This window comes from Sceloporus occidentalis, unplaced genomic scaffold, assembly GCF_023333645.1.
Source record: "Sceloporus occidentalis isolate IW3139 unplaced genomic scaffold, rSceOcc1.0.p SCAF_54, whole genome shotgun sequence".
Classification (NCBI taxonomy): domain Eukaryota; kingdom Metazoa; phylum Chordata; class Lepidosauria; order Squamata; family Phrynosomatidae; genus Sceloporus; species Sceloporus occidentalis.
Window position 1 is genome coordinate 2,148,500 of NW_028317034.1, and position 21,162 is coordinate 2,169,661.

Below are 21,162 nucleotides of genomic sequence, written 5' to 3' on the forward strand. Positions count from 1 at the left end.
GGAGACATGATATTAAGTACTACTTACCTGAACTGAAGTATTGCTAGAGTGATTGCTTCCCCCATGGACTTGGATTGTTTCCTCATAATCTGGCCACTGGCTTTGGGCTGGTGCCATCCGATCTTGAGATTTAGGTGTTGGGAAGGTAAAATATTCCCTAGTATAAGTCTGTGTAGGTATAGGATAGGCTTCTGGTCTTTCTGGTTGTGGCTCTTCCTACGGGAAACAAATATGATATTATATTAATATTATATATCTATGAACGGCACTTTCATCTTCATTTTGAGGTGAACATCAAAATGCGACAAAAACAGTAGCAGTGTTTTAAGTAAAACAAACATAATTCATTTTAGTGTCTTGAATCCGGGGACCAGCTTCCTTAACCAACCTCTGTGCAAAGATTTCCAGTGGAGACAGATGTTATTTTGACCGTTGAGCTTGTTCCATATGGAGCTTTTCCACCTGGGCTCTGAGGTTGATCTAATTAGATTTTATAAAGAAGCACAATTCATTAAGGATACATTCATAACAAGATACATTTTAAAGTATATAAAAAAAAAAATATATAAAAAAATATATATATTTTTTTAAAAAAACCTTACATCCCATTGCCCTAGCATAACATCTAGCCAGTATAACCCTCCTGCCCCCGTTCACAACCCCCAAACCCGTTAAGCCATAGGCATAAAAATTATACAAAAAATGTACACCTTATAGTATGTTCCCTGGTGCTGGGAAAGTATGGAAAATCTATATAAAATTAGGTATTTCTGAAATCAGGACACCTGAATTGATAAACTTGGAGGGGATTTTCCATCACTTTACCTAATTTTGTGAGGATTCAGAGGGAAAATAAACTAATTTTATTAAAATTTTTTGCTAGTTTTTACTAAATTTCTCATTCTAAATTTTCAGCTAATCATCCAACTATGGTATCAAAAGAAAGCTCTATCTCTCCTTGAAAAAACAATATACATGGGTACACTATTCACATGAAAAGAGAATAAACCACTGAACCGACATAGCGAAAAAATGGCAAAATTGCTCCGGGCTTTGAGGTACCAAAAACCCCTGGGATTGAAGGGGTTAAAAAGAGATGTAAATAAATGCATTCATTTTTGTATGGAGATTATAACCACAGACCATTGCGTTCTGGGTTACTGTTCCTTGTTGCCTACTTCAAAAGAATGTTTGTTTGATTTAAAATGTAACTCTCTCAAAGAATCACACAATAGTGTACTTCTTGTGAAATGAAAACTACTAAAATGTGTATACTTTGCAAGTAAGGCAAAATTTACAATTTACAGTATATTTTTGGTTTGACAAAAAAATCATTTCAATGGAAGATAATTATAGGTTTTGTTAAAAGCATCCTGAGTACGATACATTTAAAAATACGGCAGCTCGGGTGAAGAACAAATGTTAGCTCAGCCTAAACGCAACTTCTAACACTTACTTGCTACATTGGGACTAGAACGGTGGTCTGCACGGTTCTTTAGTAGTCGGTCATCTGCTGGTAATTTCTTTGGTTCACTGTATTCTGGCCAAGGCATCTGGGGACTTTCAGGTGACCCGTTCTGAGCAGTGTTATTGTAAAGCTCAAAACCTTCACTCTTTGGTCGGGGTTTCCCTGAGCCACGACGATCTGAAAGGAAAATAGTTTATGTCAATGTCATGGATTTACAAGATTTATGTTAAATCTAGATTAGACATTTTTGTCCTAGTGCCAAAAGCAGAGCATGAGACATAACTTCTGTGGCAAAAAGTCAATGTTTTTAACCTGGGGAGCACTGGCAAAGACACACGAGAACCCAATTTTACATGCAACCACATATAACACAAACAAATGCATATAATAAACATTTTCCTAATGTATCTGCTACTAACACAATATATATCTAAAGACTCCATGCTATTGTTTCCTAATAAGCGAGTCTGCAAAATGATGGCTTTTATGTCTTCAAGAAAACAAAACACAAACAATATACTTGATATGTTTAGGCTATGACATGTCTAGTGGATTCTAAAAACTTGCTGATTTATGTTGCTGCACTGGGTGGGGGTGCATAAATAAAAATCTGCATCACTGAAGAAAAGTACAGTTGTGATTTATTGACGTTACCTCTTTGCATCAAGGGAGATGGCTGGTTTAGTAGTGTGGCCAGGCCATGGTATATTGCTCCTTGTTTTGCTACCTCAAGGGTTACAACTGAACCAGTTCTTGTCATGAGCTCTGCAGCCCTGTGGAACATAATGAAGATGACAACCCTTAATAGTCATTACCAGAACACATCCTCTTTTGTTATCTTAATAACCAGCTAGATTCCAGCAAGCGGGAGCATGTCCACCATTTAATGAATGTTCTCACAGGCTCTTTGGTAATGATGTCTCTGCTTTGACTTGCAGAGCACATTTGATGTTTTGGGGGGGGGGGATGTTTAGTGCAGTCATTCTGCACATTAACTCTGTACAGATAACAAAAAATATCCTTCACGGAAAAAAAAGAATCAGACAAACCCATCATCAAAATTTGCTAAAATATTTTAGGTTTTAAACACAATTTTATATTACCATTACTCAAGTCGAAACCTGTCTCCCCAAGACTCACGGATAAACAAAGTAGCAAAATGTTTGCTGGCTCAAATAAGTGGATTATACTAAAAATAGTCTCATTACATTGACTCTCAGATGTCAGGAAAATTCATGAAGTTAAATCAGATATGCCTTCAGGCAAATTCTTACAATTGGAATAAAAAGATGGGCGGCTATCCTAGAGACATGCATGGAGATAATCAAGCAGATACATTGAATACAAGCTGCTGTTCTCCAATACTCATATGAACAGTCACGCCATTTTCTTCCCTTTCAGCTAGAAGGCCTATTAACAGGCTAATGTGTTATTGTTCCAGTTGGGTTCAGTTCCGGACCCTTCCCACTAAGGGGGAAAGCATTTGCAGAGCGATAGTCCACATGCTCATTAGACCCAACAGTACCATCTGTCAGAAGGCAGAGAGTGACCTAAGCAAGTGGTGTTTCCGAGACAATAAGCGATCAGTGAAGCACACTGTTCGTTTTACTGAAATCTACCTCTTTAACACATAAAGAGAATTCCTATGTGGCAATCTGCATTAACATTCTTTTGAGTCCATATCTAGGACTCGCTGGTCCTAAATCTGACATTCTGATTAAAGTGAAAGTTGTCACAAGCGTTTGCAGAAGTGTTGTGGTATTAACTCTCTCACTTTATTATGAAGGGCCAACACTGGCAGGTTCTTTTAGCATGAAAGGCTGAACTGGTCCTCATGCATAATTTGAACCCTTACTACGTATTATACAGGGCTAGCCCTTGGCTCCCCTCTGCAGCAGAAGCTCACTGGGGTTGGACCTTAAATGTATAGTGAAGTCAAGAAGTTGAAACCACAACTCTCCCTTTAGTGAATAAACTTCACTCTGTCAGTTGCAGCTCCTCTCGCAGAGTCAGGCAAGTATTTTAAGAATATGATACTGTAACAGAAATCTTTCCCTAGTGCAAAATGTACCTTTCTTGTGAGAGCCCCACCAAACTTCGTCCATCAACACTAAGAAGCTGATCACCAGCTGCTAGACGGCCGTCCTAGAAATACACAACATGAAAAAAAGATATATTTTCTTAATATAACAAGAGTACTTTAAAAGGCTTATTAACTTTTGCACTCTTACAACTGTTCTGACATATTTGAGTCTTTCATTTGTATTACCTGTCATACAACATCTCTTTTAGCATACAACTTATTTGGGAAAATAAGTTACATATACATTGGTGTGATTTTTTTACTTTGGTAAAAGGATAGCTTATTCTGAAAATCAAATTAGTTTACGTCTCTCCTCTGCCGTTTACACAAAGACTTAGCAGAAACAAGGGGCTGACAAGGCGATGTAAAGGGACCTGTGCACCCCTGCTTTTTCAACAGCTAATCCATATGTTGGGACTCTTGGTGCTATGATACAACGTTACAAACCAGAGCACCATATGGGCCAACTGCCTGGGAGGAGGAGAAGATAAACCTGTGCATAGAAGAGGCCTATCTCCTATGGTTACTCGTTTTACTACAAGGAAGGGTAACCGGAAAGAAAACACTTAAAAGTTAATTCATTAATTATGTGATACATTAAAAAAAAAAAAAAAAAGTACTATAATATATCTTAAATTCCGGAATAAAAACACAGTATATACTACATTACATTATGGTATAAAAAAGTATTAAATATTACAAACCACTTCTGCAGCACCTCCTTTCACAACAGACTTTATGTAGATTCCAAGCTTTTCTTGCCCGGCACCCTAAAAAATTTGGCACAATTTTTATAAATATTCAATATTGTAACACAAGAAGAAATACATTTCTTATTTGAACAACATTATTTTGTATTGACAAGCTCCCGAGAATCTTCCCTTTTGACGTGATAATAAAATAAGTATTACAAGATTCTGTTACTTTGCACCTACATTACTGGACTAATACAGCTACTCCAGCTCAATAATGTGTTGTATTGTTCTAACAGTGAACTTTTACATTGTTTACATTAGTGCTCTTTTTATTTTCTTGTGAAGAACATCTGTTATCTTTGTTCTATATAGACTACTATTTTACCATCTCTACGTTTTTCTTTTATTTATTTTTTTGTATATATTACTATAGAATTCAAATTACGGTAGCCGAAGAACCACTTCAAATATTTTTCCCCTTGCAAATACATGGATGCATTCATCAGAAACCACTCCTATGGATTTGCACTATTTCCCTGTTTCAGTGCTGGCTTGCCTGATACTTCTAGGGTTTAATGAGGCTTTCCACACACTGAAAGGGCCAACACTGATTTCGATGCGTTGTGTTCCTTGCCAAAAATGTGTTGCTTCACATAGTCAAAATTGGTGTGAACTGCAGACAGTGGAGGGGGTGTGTGTAGGATGCGGTATTTACTTTTGTTTTGTTTTTTTCTTTTTTATTTTGAGCTAAAGAATGCATATTAAATTACTTACAATGCACCTTAATATGCATTCTTTTTTTGGCAGCATTCAAAGTGAAAAAGAAAAACAAACACAAAACAAATATATATTCTTTAATTATTCCCCAAATGTATCTAGTAATCTTTTGTGCCATTATGGTGCTTAGTCAATGTTAATGCCTAACAATTGCTAGTAGAACAAACACAATGTGCCATAAATAATAGAGTCTTTGTATTATTTGTATATTACGTAATAAGATAAATCAAAATGTCATTTCCATCAAAGATGAAAGCAGAATAAGTGGTGCCAATTTTTTTTATTTTTTTTTTTAGCTTTCTCAGCACAAAAAGTACAAATGCACAACTACCCAGCAGTTCCAAAACAGATATCCTATAATATATTCAGAAACCCGATACGGAGCTTGCAAAGAAAGTGTATGAAATAAAAATAGTAAAAGCAATCCATTGAATAGGAATAACCATCACAATATTTGTACTAAGCAAAAAAAAAAAAGTGGTGACCATTTCTCTGTGTCACTTGTTGATAGCACTTGAGGCACTAAATTGATAATTTTGCCAAAGTGTTACAAATGATTCATATTCAAACCTTTAAAAAAAAAAAAAAATGAAAATGTAATCAAAGCAAGAAGCCATATTTTGTTACAATACTGCTTCCATGTTAGAGTTATCATTCTCCCGTACCCCAATTGTTCTGCAGAGTACCGTATTTGCTTGATTATAAGACGACCCCCCCCAAAATCTGAATATTAATTTATGGAAAAAAAAAGAAAAAGCCTGAATATAAGACGACCCTATAGGAAAAAAGTTTTACCAGTAACTGTTAATTCATGTAAACTATGTGAACAATTTTGTTTTTAATAAAAGCTATGGATTGAGAAAAATATTTTGTTTTTATTTCCTTTTTTTTTTCCAACCTGCCCCCTCAGTTATGCACATCTGCCCCCTGGCTTGCCACTCTGCCCCAGAAATGCCTTATACCCCTATATGCCACTGTGCCCCATGATATGCCTTTTAACCCTCTAAATGCCACTGTGCCCCATGATATGCGTTTTGACCCCCTATGTGCCACTCTGCCTCCAGAATTGCCTTATACCCCTATATGCCACTCTGGCATTTAGGGGGTTAAAAGGCATATTATGGGGCAGAGTGGCATATAGGGAGGTATAAGGCATTTCAGGAGGCAGAGCGGCATTAAGGGGGTTAAAAGGCATTTCACAGAGCACTCTGCCACCAGAAATGCCTTATGCCCCCCATTTAACACTCCCTCCTCCAAACTTACTGGAGCTTCCGAGTCCCCGGTGCGTAGACCGGGGCAGCGTGTAGAACTCTACGCGATTCGCGTAGACAACTTCCGCTGCAGCCAGGAGGTGCGGTTAGTAGCAGGGGTTGTCTGCGTCCATCGGGGACGGTCTGCGCGATGGACGCAGACAACCCCTACTGCTAACCGCACCTCCTCCCGGCTGCAGCGGAAGTTGTCTACGCGAATCGCGTAGAGCTCTACACGCTGCCTGGACTAAGCACCGGGGACTCAGAAGCTCCGGTAAGTGGGGGGGGGGGGGGGATAAACAGGAGGATCCAGGTCCACTGCATCGCTGCGGGGGATCTGGATCTTAGTCTCATAGTCAGACCTAGTTGAGGTCTGATTATAAGACGAGGGGTATTTTTCAGAGCATTTGCTCTGGGAAAAAAACTCGTCTTATAATCGAGCAAATACGGTATCTCTATGTATTAGCGGTGATCTCCCATGGTGTCAAAGGGGTACCACAGTGTAATGAAAATGGATTAAGTAAAAACAGCTCTGGTACGATGGTTTTCAAAGGTGGCAGATATTACTGGGTGGTATTTCTTTTGATGTACATAATACAGAATAAATATATCCGAGAAGTCTCCGGTTCATGGTGATATGAAAATAAAAAACATGCCAAACAAGCCCAGGATCTCTTTAGAGGCTGCTACTAAATTCTTCAACCACATATACAGGACAAAAAAATGGAATAAAATGGAGGAACTGAGCGAAACAGCCGTTTGTTTAGTGGCTAAAGCTTAAACAAACACTTGGTATGTATTTTACATGCCACTTCATTTACAAATAGTTAGCTTCTTTAAAAAAAGATTTAAGGGAAATATTTTATTTTGACCACTTCACAAGTTATACATCTTCATTTAAAAATGGCAACGCCTCATCAGTGTTTGAAGCCTCTTATATATATGCTATATCTTTATAAAACATAGGGGTAAATCATGTATGTCTCAAGATCCTTGACTAAACAAGGTCTGTTGAGAAGGAACTAAACAAGAACCATACAAGTATCACCTTGAAGCATTGAGCACTAGACTAGAGCACTGTAAACTTAGCAAGAAAAGTACACAAATCTTTAGTAGGCAGACCTAGAGAGCAGGTGAGATTATACAAGTTTTAAAAGTATATTTAAAGATGAGGGATCTGCACACGCTCATTCATATAATATACAGACACATTTAGCATTATTATGGGCCCCAATGTACTCGAGACACATTTTACAGCAGCCTCTATGAAGGATTGTACGTCTTTCAAATCCTCAGATGACGTTAAAGCAGGTCATAAAGCCTCAATGCTTTTGCCAGATGAGGCGAACACTGTACCTTTGAATCTATTTTAAAACCGTTTACCATAGTAGGAAAAACCCCAGCATACATTCCCAGTCATCTATAATATAAATTTAAAAAAGTCTTGCTCAACAAAGCTTTGGCTCATCCATGGTGAAACCATCTGCTCTTTCACTGTTTTGTGCCTGTTTGTGTGTCCTCTAAATATTTATCCTGGAATCATCCCAGAAACCACACATCTAACCCTTATTCTACTAACGCATTGCTGCTGAACACAGCTGTTGTGTTAAGGCGGCAGTTCCTAAACATCCCATAAACCATGAAATACTGTCCTTGGAAAAAGTTTAAATAGGAAATGTATAGCAATCTCAGCTTCATTAAAATGGTCCAAACTGTACAGAGAATTTTTAGCACAAATAGTCCAGTGGGAAAATGTGTGTGCAGCCGATTTTATAAACTTAAAATACCATACCAAAACATTCATAAGAATCAGAATATAGTCAGTAGGGGTTGGAGAGTAGAAGTAGTGTGCACAGGTTAAACGGACTCATCTTTACATTTAAGTATGGGGTGCTGTTTAGTCAGCCTATTCAGTAATAAAGCAATAAAGAATTTATATGCTGCTAACATATATCACTGGGTGTATATAGACCTAGATCAAAACACACCTACGGTGGCAACCACCTGCAGATGCCTTGGGTACCTAAGCCACAGGCGCCATAAATCAAAACAAAATCTCATTGCAATATGCACATTTCATATGTATCATATATTTTATCATGAGAAAACAACAAAACTTTGCAACAAGAAACTCTGAAGTGGGGTGTATCCACGTTCGGAAGAAGGTGTCAACACATTTATGTGGTTTTTAATCAAAAGAGCTTGAGGACATTAAGCCTTGGCAGTGCTCGGTGTAACCGTGGCGTGTCAAAGCAAGCTTTATCTGAACAAAACAGCTGCATATTCCTCAGCCTACTAGATTTCTCTGTAAAGTATCAAACAAAGAACAATAAATAAGCCATTGTTTTACGCCACAATGTAGTTGCTATTGATATACGAGTGTCACTGTGCATACAGTAGGCAGTAAGATCTCATAAGATCGTTATAGAGATCTCAATGTATTAAAGAACTGTTTAAGCAGAACACAAGAGAATCAGACAGCTGCTGTTGGTCTGGCAAGCAAAACATCCAATACAGAGACCAGAAGGAAGCACGCTGTGAAAAAACAGTGTGTGGATGTTTAGGTGTATGCTCAGTATTTCCATGTTTTCTGTATAAAAGGAATTGGAATTTATCATATGCATACATATGATAAATTCTGCGAAAGAGTTCCATCACATAGCATGAGGTTCAAATGGTTAAATGAATGTGGCACAAAATGAGAAAAAGTTTAATAATATAATGTAAACATTTGGCATATTACACATCAATAAAATCAGTTAAACTTTTCAAAAACTTTAAAAATATTGAACCATAAGGTGCTCAAAAAATCAAATATTCTAAAAACAATAAGCAGTTGTTGAGTATTGAGTATGACAGCAGGCAAGTTTGCCATTTGTGCCCAACAGCCCCTTCTGTTTTGTAGGTGTCTTTTTAAGCAGGTCAGATTAAAAAAGTGGATCAAGTATATCAAGATTCAACCTGGGAAGTTCAGATTGGTAAGGGTTTCTTTATGGTTTATAGCTTTGTCTATTTACGCCTCCCTAAATGTTGTCAAGAGCAGGTAAGTCATCTATATAGCCTACAAGTGTAAAACAATATATGGCTTAATAATAAACTGCATATATATATATACGCACATACATTTTTTTCTTTAAATATAGTGGGTGGGTGTAGGAACATCTCAAGTAGAAAGCCATGACATTGAAGCAGGAGACATTGTAAAGGTGGCAGCAAGGCCTACAATGCAGTTGCATGGGACCACTGCATGCAGCAAGGGACCTAAGAAGCCGAGCTTCTCCTTTTTAATGAATGTCTAACATAGTACAGAAGTAGTCATCAGGTAGCTGTCAATTTTTCTTTTCATAACACCACAAAAGAAAGTGTGCAATCTACTTTGGGAATATTCTGCGACAAGTTCACTGCCCCATATCTTACAAATTAATAGAACAACCAGAAAAAACCACAGTGCTCAGGGATTGCATGCAAAAGTGAAAATCCACACCTTTCATACATTCCATGGCAGACAAGTGGGTCCTGTAGACTTTTTGGGGTGAATTAATATCATCTCATATTTCCCTGTTGAACCTTGTTAAACAATCGCCTAAGAGTTGCTCCATTTGGGTCTAGACATCAGTATTAAACTATTTGAACAGTACGGGCTATTAAATAAAATACAACTGATTTCATCAAGCAGCATATTGACTTTTAGGGAACTCCATGTTATCTGCAAAGCCTACGAGACAACATTTTGAGTAAAGTAGAAAAATGCACCCAAACAAAAACACGTTTGTTAAGGTCTCTATACAAGGTAATCTAACAGACAAGGTACGCTTAAAACATGTACCGTTTTAAAAAGGATAAAATGAGATTTGGAACAAAGAAACAAAAATAGTACTCTCTCTCTTTAAGATCAAACGAAACTTAAAAGACTTGTATTAAAACACTTCAACAGGTATTCTGTAGCGCAATCTACAGGCAACGGCCAGTTCAAACACTACAAAGCAAAGTAGGGAGTGGAGAAAGACACAGGAGAAGGGAGAACAGTCATGGAAAAAAAGGAAAAAACCAAACTCGAATATGGAAATAAAACAGGCTATGGACTTACTGCTGGCTCTGTTCGTCCAACAACTGAAAACCACATTCTTCTAGGGTTGCAGACTTTGTAAATGAACTTAAAGTTAACTCTTCTCGTAGGCTGAATTCACCTGCACTGAGCTCTATCGCCTGGATATATGCACAGCACTTATCCGGATAATGCAGCTACATGCTCTGACAACGACGTATGGCATGTATCAGCTCTGACTACAAACACTGGGGCTCTTACGTAACATCTGCGGGGCAGACTTGCCTTTCATTTACCTTCTAGCTTTGCTAGCTTAGAAGAAGAAGAAGAAAAAAAGCTAAATAGAACACAACAAAAACATTTTTCCTTTAATGAAAAGAAAACTCCCTAAATTAAACAGGAAGCCAAATGCTGGCTTGCTACAAAGAATAGTAGTAAGCGTTATGCTAAACGGCTTGAAAAATGGATATATTTTGCACTGTTTGCTTCCAGCTCATCTGGATTTCATAAAAATGTGGCCACACTGTTGATCTGTGAGAGGCACGGATCTGCACATACTGCTTTTTTTTCCCCTCTCTTCCTTTCCAGATCAACACAGCAAGCAAACATGGAATTAAAAGCCAAGAATTAAAATATACTTTGTCTAGACTGTAATGTTTTACGCATTAAATACAATATGAAAAATATCAAAATGTTTTATACATTTTTTTAAATTACTAAAAAAAAAAAAAAAAAAAAAAGGTTTCCCCTACATCAAATACAGGTAACTCTTCAGATTTTTCTGGAGTACAACTCTCACAATCCTCTTTTTTTTGGGAATGGATGCATTATGGGAGTTGTTTAGCAAATGGGAAATTATTAGTGGCTACCCTTGTTTTATTATATTATATTTAGCCTGTGCATTAACCTTGGCAACATTTACGGTGTAACAATCCATCTAGGATTGCAGGTACCCTATTGCACATGCAGCTCTGCGGGGGCGGACAATATGCAGGTAGGTACAGCTTTCCTTTAAAGATATTTTATGTGTAATATTTAAACTGCTTTAGTAGACGAGTAAAAGAACTTACCCATTTCCTCACTAAAACACATATTTATGTATAAAAAGTGATTGCAATACGTTTGAGAAGTAGTTTCATCAGCATAGTGACTAATGGAATGGTTCAACCAGCGTTACAGACGTACAACCACTGCAGTGGTACCTTTTGGCCATATATTTATTACCTTCAATATGTCTCATTGCCCCTATACCTAATAATAGATTGTACGATCTGAAAACAAAGCTTCCTCTGGACCAGTATGTTTTAAGGAGTGTTAAAGTTATTGTTAATTTGCACTCTTCCCCTATTGTAATAGCTCTTTCAAATTTGCTGAGGCTCTATAAATACAGCTTTATGTAAAAGATGTGGTCCTCTTTCAGAGTACGGAAACGTACCCACCGGTTAAGCATTTGTACAAATCAGGGATAAGTCATTTTAAATCTATATTAATAATCATTTGGTGGCATCAAGTGACTTGTTTTGAAACATGAACATTTGTGAGAGTTCAATCAAACATCTAAACATGTGCTCACAGTTCATGCAAAAAAGTGTATTGTTCTTAGCAGTCTTTTAAATGGTTAATATTTCAAGTCAGAAACATGTGCTGCACATGGAAGCCGCATTGAGGAGAAGCTCAAACTTAGCAGTATGAACCAGCCAGCAAAAGAAGCAGAATTATCTAAATCTAAAATGACCTCACGGCTCAGTGTCTCCAAGTCTTCTTGGAATAAGGCAGGCCTATGATGAAGTACATAAGCCACTTTACATTTGTTATTATTGATAATGCTGATGTTTATTTCATCTCCAGCTGCATAATTTGTTGACCATCTGTATTAAAATGGCAGGACTGCCTCATCATCCCCAGCCTGGCCCTGGTCACAACCCCTTACACAAATTCCCTTGTCTTGCGATGTCTACTAACTTAATCTGCTTTGGCAAATCAGGCCTCTCTGTTACTATGATCATGCCTGGGGACTTCTGGGCTCCGGCTACCAGGAGCCTTCCCTTGCAGGACGCGGCCAGGACGGCACGCTGACGTCGGTGGGCGGTCCCGCTGATGTCGGGGGCGTTCCCGCTGACGGCAGTGGGAAACACCCCCATTTAAAGGGAAAATGGGCGGGGCGTGTCAAGACCCTGCTCCTGCGACCCGGAGGATTCAGGTCTTGACCCGGAGACCAAACCCGGAGAGTTCCCAGGTATGACTATGATGGATGTGAAACTGAAAGGCTAATCTCCTTAATTTGTAGGTCAACATTCCACAATTTTTATCCTGGACCACTTAATATGGATCTACATTTTTACTTGGACATTTGGCCCTGACAATTAAGCATGCTCCTTTAAAGCAGAGATCTTCTGAAAAATAACATGAGGAGAGAAGACTCATGTTAATATATGTATGTATAAAGAAATGCTAAGTATTTCTAGAATTCATGTGGGTGTAACATGAACAAAAGCACATTTACCCAAGAATGTACTATGGTTCCTGTCCTGTAATATAAATCAAATATCGAAAATAAATCTATAGCCCAAATCATCACGCACATTTTATTAATTCTTCAAATCCCAAGTGGTGTAGCAACTTTAATACCATTCTAAGGTTTCATTTTGACCGTCCTGAAATTGCTTTGCCTTACTTAGCAACATATTATTCAGATAAGTACATAATGGTATTAAAAGTTAAATTGTACTGTATATACAGGTGTTCTCTTTCTCAGAATGGAATGTTAAAAACAAGTTAAAAAACAAAAATGTGTATATTAAAAAAGAGGGATATCCCACACATAGATATTTGTATGAATTAACTACCACATTTGAATGTATAAAATTTGCAATATATGTAGGTATGAAGGCTGGTAATTCTTTTTATATATCATGATGAAGCAATTGTAAATTTTACGTATTACATGTCTGTGACATTTTTATACTTAAACCTCCATAACGTCTTTAAATCAAAAAGCCACAAAAAAGCAAAACACAAAGGGGGACAAATTCATAATTCATCAATGTGTACAATGTCCTAAATCATTTATCTCTTTCTGTAATGTCCTGAAGATTGTGTCGAATGAACCTCCAGAAATAAAACACACAACCAACATTTTCTCAAAACAAAACAATTATAGAATTTATAATCTGAGACATAAAGCCTTTAGTCAACAGGTCTGCATTTATTTGAATGCATATTACTTACCTTAGCTGCAACAATGCTCAAACCCATGCCATTTTGCTTCTTAAGTGTCACAGTGATTATTTCAGGGTCTTTTCTTAAAGGCTACAAAAGAGTAACTTCAATTAACCAACTGCAAGTTGTGAACGGATCAAAAAAATCATCATGTTGAACCAAGCCCTGGATACTTTCTTCATTTGCAGAAAGGGTCCCTGACCTGCACCCTGCTTTGATTCATTCAAAAGATACTTAACTACTCCTAGTTATTAAGGTAGATCAACAAATAATGGGGTAATTTACATTCCCCCACAAACTGGTTAATTTTAGTAGTAAAAAAAATTACAGGCGCTGGGTCTTACTTTGTAATTTTTCAAACTCTCAGCTAGTTAACGGAACAATCCAGCCATCGTATGCACTTTAATGTATATGAGTGGTCTCTGAACTGTTTTGCAGTTTTCGTGGCAAGCACATGGAGGGTTTCTTCAGGGTTCATATATCAGCTTTCAATCTGTCTATTGATCCCATCGACCACATCTTAAATATTCCATGTCTGACCACTCAACCTTTGCTGCAGAAAACTATGCAAAATCTGTAATTTAATATTAGCTGAAACGTACGTAGTTTCATCAGGTTTGCTTTAAGAAACACGATGTCAATCCTTCTATATTAACAGAAATAACGGCCGATGGAATTAAGCATAAATACAGAGCTGAAAAGGTCAATGAAAGTACGCGTTTGCTTGAGACACTATGAAGCACAAATTTCCAACGGTATACAAAAATATGTTTTCTCAACAATCCATTAAAAATAAATATAGAGTTGAAAAATACATTTGACAGTCCTCTTTCTGCTGAGCTGTACACGTTTTGCATTTTTACTTTTAGTTTGCTTATTTTACTGGGAGGTGGTTTCCATGGTAAATACACATGGTCATGAACAAAAGGCATGTTTGTTTTAAAATGGACATAAAACTTCCAAAAAATAGAAGTAAATTTAGCCAGTGGTCTTAATAAAATGAGGTCCCCATTCACCAGAATATATGAATCAGTATTGATTGGGAATAAGTATAAGGTTGTCTTGATATCGGATAAGGCCAAGGATCAAATAATCTAGGAGGTTTCTACTACTGGAAAAAAATGGGCAGATCATATGGGCCAAATGGTTCTGTTAAATTCTAGGTTGCCATGAACCACATATTAAACACATTCAATCCAATTTGTCCTGGATTGGATAAATGCCTCCAGTGCTAGGCTACAACAAAAGGAAAGGATGATATCACTGTGGTATGAGTGTGAATTTAGGACTATGTCAGGTGCCTCCTAGGTGGCAACTTCCACTATGCTTACCATATCTGTATTCTCTGTTAAGAGATGACTCTCATAGTCAGCTCCTTCAAAGAAAATTGTCCAAGTGCCTGGGGAGCGAGGGTGAGGCACTAACCTGCAGAAGCCTATCGAGAGAGAGAATAAAAAATATAGAAACTATTTTAATAAAGGTTTCCATTGTTCCTTTATGTATGTTACATTATCGCACCTAAAAGCAGCACCTGTTCAAATATTATGTTTATTTTGTTTATGAAGCAAAAAGTAATAAGAGCTGCTTACAATGAAACTGCAATGATACATTGATCAGGCCTAATGAACCTTCTCATAGCGAGATGTTTAAACTTACACAGGGGGGGCTTTTGTTTCCAGTTTGTCTGTGACTGTGAGCCACTGTGAGTGTAAATAAGCACACAGTGTACACATTGCAACAGGAGCGTAGTAACCGGTATATGAGGAGCTACCTTAAATGCTTCAAACTATTTTTAAGATATACTGGTACAGAGCAAGAGGGCCCTGGTTATTGCAAACATACAATACCATGCCGTAAAAAAAATAAAATAAAAAATAATAATATATATATATATATATATATATATATATATATGAAACGCACCAACATTGTTCTTTATATATAGCCCCCATCATTATGGTATTCCATAGATCTAGAACACCAACCAAAAACTTTTATTGTGTTAGAAACTGGCAATACAGAGCTCCACAGCACTCTTAACTGTACTGTGAGATAAAGAAAGGTTGGCCAGGAGCCACAGTGTTGTTTAACTTAATGGTACTTAGCTCCCTACAGTTGTATGAATGACTAATTTATTAGCTAAAAGCACAGAGCAGCAGTAAATTAGAAACAAAAAAAGAGCAAGACCCTCAACAACCTGCGTTGTCATTTTAATAAAGGGGACCTCTCACAAACTATAAACAAACTATCAAGAGATTAATCTTGCAGCGTCGAAAAGAAGATACCTTCTGTTGCTGAAAGATTTTTGGCGGCCTTATGCTGCTTCATCGGGGTTGCCAAAGTCTCCCACAGCAAGAAGAAAGTGGTGACGGAGAAGAAATTACCTTTGGAAGGCTACGGCTGGAAAAGGGCACTTTGTTCAGACTGCTCACTGCGTGATTTGTAATGTATACCTTGCCTTATAGTTGCTATGATTCATTCAATCATGATATTTATAAAGTGTTGGATAATCTTGTGTAACTCTGCAAGTGTAAGATTATGATAATAAGAATTGCTGTGTAGCGAACCTCTCTGACACAGTGGATCCAAAAACTCCTGCAAACCGTTGGGTATATTCCTAACTACATCACACGAGTAACCATCCTCCGGTAATAGGAAAGGAAGCTGGAGATCTGGGTCCTCCTCTAGTTGAACCTCCCGGCCATCGCTACGAGCGAGTTCATCAGCAGTATTCTCTGCTACAGACACCACATTCTCTATTAGTTCCTACAGGAAAAGAGGAAAAAAAGGTGATAAATGCATAAGGTAAGACATCCAGAATTTTCACTACATCAATATTGTTTATACGTGGCCTGTAAAACCTCTTTTTTCCCTTTACAACGTGGGTTTACCGTGGGGATGTAAGGTTCGTCAGGTGCACAATGGTAATTCTGCAATAAAGCCTGCAGCTGTAGGGAGTTCAGTTTGAAGCATGTATTGTTAATATTTGGAATATCTTGATGGGAATACTTGTCCATGGTGAGAAGAGTTGTCGCCTAAAACCAGAACAGAGTGAGATTTCATTATGAATCAAGATGACAGCATAGAGTTAAACAATTAGCTGGGGGAAGCAAAAACACAGAAAAAGACAAGACTAAAATACAGCTTAGTGGAGTGTCTTAATTCTGCCAATATTTCCAAAAGGAATGGATAAGACATTGTGGTTTGTTATATTATATTAACAAGTATCTGCTTATTAGTACACCCACCTGCACTATTCTGCTAAGGTGGCAATCTGCAGCTAATTCCAGCCCTTGCTTTTCTGCCCAGGCCTCTATGTAGGCCAGCTGCTGGCGTATGATGGCTCCCCAGTAATGAGAGCACAAACCGGAGTCTGGGTCGGTCACCAGCCGATTGAAGAGCCACATATTAACGAAGTGGAAGAGCTGCGAGAACAGCTGGATGGTTAACGCAGCATTCACCCGGCATCGCCTTAGGAGTGACATGGCTCCGGTCAGAGTGTGTAACACTTCCTCTATAAACGGTACAAACCAATAGTTAAAAAAATATATACAAACTGTCAGCATACAGAAGCCATGGAATTTAACACAAATATGACATCCAAAATGAATAGTGAGTAGAGGTACCCATACAGTTTGCATAGACCTAGGCTAAAAACATTTAAACTTAAGTGCATACATAATGTTTTTTCTTAATTAATCATCCCAGTTTTCAGTACTATTTGTACTTTGTTTAGTTTCTGTTTACAGAAACAGTCCATAATACAAAATAAAACCAGGAACTAGTAGAACCCTCCTACTGCACTGTAGAACACTACATGGGAAACCCCTTGATTGTTGTACTGAGAACCATAACAGGGGTTCCTCCATAAAAGACCACAAAGTGGATCTCTAAAAAATCCTATCATGTTACTGAGGTAATGTGTTATTGTGCAATGCAACTTGTTTCTTATTCTGTTGTACCCTGGTTTCCTTGTTTTTATTTGAAAACTGTTCACAAATCCTATGATCTCTAGCCATATATGAAATTTTAAAAATACCATTCAAACAACCCACAGCACTCCCTATTTACCTACAATAAATTAAACTAAAAAAAAAAGTCAAAAAAATACAATTTGCCAACTAGTGTTTTAGTGGAAAAAATGAAATATGGGGTCATTTGAATTGGGGTCTGCTAAACTAACTTGTAAGATATTGCTGAACTTAAAAAAGTATACTTTTTCTGCCGCCACTATTTTTGCGGGCAAGAAAATGGCGGTATTTTAACACTTGCCATGCATTAATGCTACCACCATTGTTTGTCAAAGTTTGTGGTAGTAATTTTTAGTCAAGATTTCAAAAATATATGGTTTGATGGGGTTAAACTGAATGCCCCAAATAGTACATGGGGGCAGAATGACCAAATGCCAAAATTCCAAAGATGAAAACATGAAATGCGCACGTCAAATGTGGCCTTTTAGCCCCCAAACAACCCGACAAACCTATACACGGGAGGTATCGTACTCTGGAGATGTCGCAGAACACATATTGGGGGCCCCACACACTCACTACTGGAAAGAGTTAAAATACCAACATTTGAAATAACTTGGGGTTGATGGGTTACATTTAATTGGCTAGCTTCAAAGATGTCCCAAATAGGACATGGGGCAGGATAATCAGATTTGGGAGAAAAACAATGTTTTTTAAATATCAAAAGGTTACTTGTACTTATTGCCCTAACACTTGTGGGAAAAAAGCAAAGAAAATTAAATAAAAACATAGGGTATTTCTAAAGTCATGACAAATATCATGTCTAGCCCCTTTTTCTTTAGTTTTTAGTAAATTAGATGATGTGATCAAAATAATAACATCTAAAAAAAAGTCCATGTTCGGAAAAAAGCAATATATAACTTGTGTGGATACAATGAATGAGAGGGAATAAAATTACAGCTAAACACGAGCATCACAAAAATGTTAAGAGGTTCAGTCTTGAAGGGTACAAAAACAAAAAATATTCCGTCATTTAGGGATTTTAAAAACTTAAAAATATTACAAGAAATGTACACCTTATAGTATGTTCCCTATAACTGCTGGGAAAGTATGGAAAATCTATATAAATTAGGTATTTCTGAAATCAGGACACCTGAATTGATAACCTTGGAGGGGATTTTCCATTACTTTTGTGAGATTTCAGAGGGAAAATTTTAAAACAAATTAGGTGGTTTTTTTCCCCGCTAGTTTTTACTAAATTTCTCATCCTAAAATTTCAGCAAATCATCCAACTATGGTATCAAAAGAAATCTCTCCTTGAAAAAAAAAAATATAGTTTACATGGGTACACTATTGACAGGAAAAGAGAATAAATCACTGAACCGACAAAATTGCTCCTAGACATGAGGTACCAAAAACCCCTGGGATTGAAGGGGTTAAAGCAGTCTTGTATATTTTGACTATCGCTGTACATACTACATAAACACTTAAATAATGACTAATTGATTTGGAGTGTTATTTAATAGGTTTTCATACAAGTCTTGAAAATCTGAGCACATTTTTGGATTTTTGGAAGCTATGCCAGTAATGTTTACGACAAGGTATTCCTTTCCATCCCATATGATTTCCTGACCTATTTTAGGCCTTTGTGTGTTGTTTTCTTCAGGGTCATCTAGAAACGCAGGCATGTAATTGCTCAACTCAGTTTGTAGACAGTGCACCAAATATCTGCATAAAAAAAAAACCAAAAAATAAAAACCAGCATGGTAAATGTCTAAATGCAAATAAAATGCAATACTAGATATCCTGGTACTTTTACTAACAATTTCACCTTACTGTTGTGGAAGCAAACTTTGTATCTAATATAATATATATATGTATATATATATATATATATATATATATTATATGTCAAGATAATGTTCAATGACCAAATGCTCAAAGCAAAATAGGAAATTCAAAACTTCCTATACACCTGTGTGTGGATTTTACAAATGAACATATCAAAGGGTGAACTTCTAAGACCGTTCAAGTGACAACTACTGTGCAGACAAGACCCCAGGGCATCACTAGACACTACCCTAAGACCAGAAGCAAAGTGTAGGAGCACCGGATGTGTATCCCATCTTCAGCCTCAACCATTCTTCAACCACCTAATAGATGTTCACAAGAACAGGGCCCCTGTTCAATTGCTTGTTAACACAAATAGCTAATCAGCCAATCACATGGCAGCAACTCAATGCATTTAGGTATGTAGACGTAGTCAAGACAACTTGCTGAAGTTCAAACCAAGCATCAGAATGGGAAAGAAAGGGTATTTAAGTGACTTTAAACGTGGCATGGTTGTTAAGCTAAGAACAGGAAATTTGCACAGGCTCACCAAAATAGGACAACTGAAGACTGGAAGAACGTTGCCTAGTACTAGCAAGGTGTACCTAATAAAGTTGCCAGTGAGTGTCTGGTTGTTCATGTTACTATTTATATAGTTAACTTTAATTTTAAACTGTTAAATTGTACATTTAAAAGCACGTGGTTGTGTTATCAAAGCCTATCTACATGCACAGATTCCAAGAATCAATATGGGTCAAAACCATGATTCTGACACTGAAGTCAAGTAGAAAATTCACAGTTATTCAGACTTGTTTTCCACCAAAGGCTTAGCCAGAGAATACTTTATTGGAATCCTACGTAAGAAAAGGTAACAGATGTCCTGGCCCCTGCTAGCAGTGTTTTAGAGGACTGAACATGCGACTCCAGCACTAGATAACTTTGCTCAGAAATTGCATGGTAATGAATCCTATTAATCACAAATATTTTACAACAAGAACAAATGTTTAAATTGCATGATGTGACAGGAGATGGCAGCCCAGTTACATAATTGTGTTATTTCTCACTCAAAAAGGACGAAAGGAAAAATTGTTTTGCTGCTGGTACCAAGCAGTTAATTTCTACACCAAGTTGAGGCAGTACAGCCAAGCTTAAGCCTTACTGTGGTCTGAATGTGAGAAAGTTACATTGCACAACCAACAAACTTTGTACTGATGAACTGGAATGAGATAACAGGAGTGAGTAAATAAACTTACTTGAATGCCATCTGAACCAAATGTGCCAAAACATCCTGTGCATCCAAGGTGATCCGACTCAGGTCCCTATCCTGTTTGATGAAATTCAACAACTCTGATGCATTTGCCATCCAGAATGCCAGGGCCCCAGCAATGTTCTTCTGCTTCTGTAGAAACAAGGTCACCATTCCCATCTTAGTATATTTCCATTGACAGGTTTTTACTCCATCCATGGAACCACCAATAGACCAGCACCATGACCCACCACATGTACTGTACGTATGTTACCAGAAAAGAGCAAAGCTTCATGATGGTTTTATTTATCTCAATATAAAACAATTAGCTTTGTATGGAACACAATGTGCAAGCAAAACATTGCAAAGTTATTGGAAGCAATTAATGGATGCTTTATCTGGTAAGAATTGTGCATGTGTGCCCAAGCACAGAGATACTCCCATCTGCCACCCTAAGTGCTGTTAGTTTGAGGACACACAGCATCTGGTACTGGTCTATTCAATATCCCAATGAAAAAAAAGAACATCAGATTAGATGAGATCCAAAGAATAAGCCATCATAGGATGGGATAAAAATGAAG

At 37.4% G+C, this 21,162-nt stretch overlaps 1 protein-coding gene across 11 annotated transcripts in view; it reads right to left on the reverse strand.

Moving 5' to 3' along the window:
- LOC149288027 (afadin-like) overlaps window positions 1-21,162 on the reverse strand; it is an 88,931-nt gene that overhangs the window by 13,837 nt on the left and 53,932 nt on the right. For 9 of the 11 annotated variants that reach the window (XM_089492122.1, XM_089492120.1, XM_089492119.1 and 6 more), the window contains 13 exons: window positions 20,589-20,734; window positions 19,139-19,233; window positions 16,786-17,051; window positions 16,429-16,572; window positions 16,105-16,303; window positions 14,854-14,972; window positions 13,547-13,627; window positions 4,256-4,321; window positions 3,540-3,613; window positions 2,123-2,241; window positions 1,457-1,651; window positions 389-480; window positions 28-216 (listed from right to left, as the gene is read on the reverse strand). In XM_089492122.1, coding sequence (XP_089348248.1) covers window positions 28-216; window positions 389-480; window positions 1,457-1,651; window positions 2,123-2,241; window positions 3,540-3,613; window positions 4,256-4,321; window positions 13,547-13,627; window positions 14,854-14,972; window positions 16,105-16,303; window positions 16,429-16,572; window positions 16,786-17,051; window positions 19,139-19,233; window positions 20,589-20,734 — 1,785 coding nt within the window. The remainder of the gene's footprint in view (window positions 1-27; window positions 217-388; window positions 481-1,456; window positions 1,652-2,122; window positions 2,242-3,539; window positions 3,614-4,255; window positions 4,322-13,546; window positions 13,628-14,853; window positions 14,973-16,104; window positions 16,304-16,428; window positions 16,573-16,785; window positions 17,052-19,138; window positions 19,234-20,588; window positions 20,735-21,162) is intronic. The other 2 variants (XM_089492129.1, XM_089492126.1) reach the window with 2 other exon arrangements.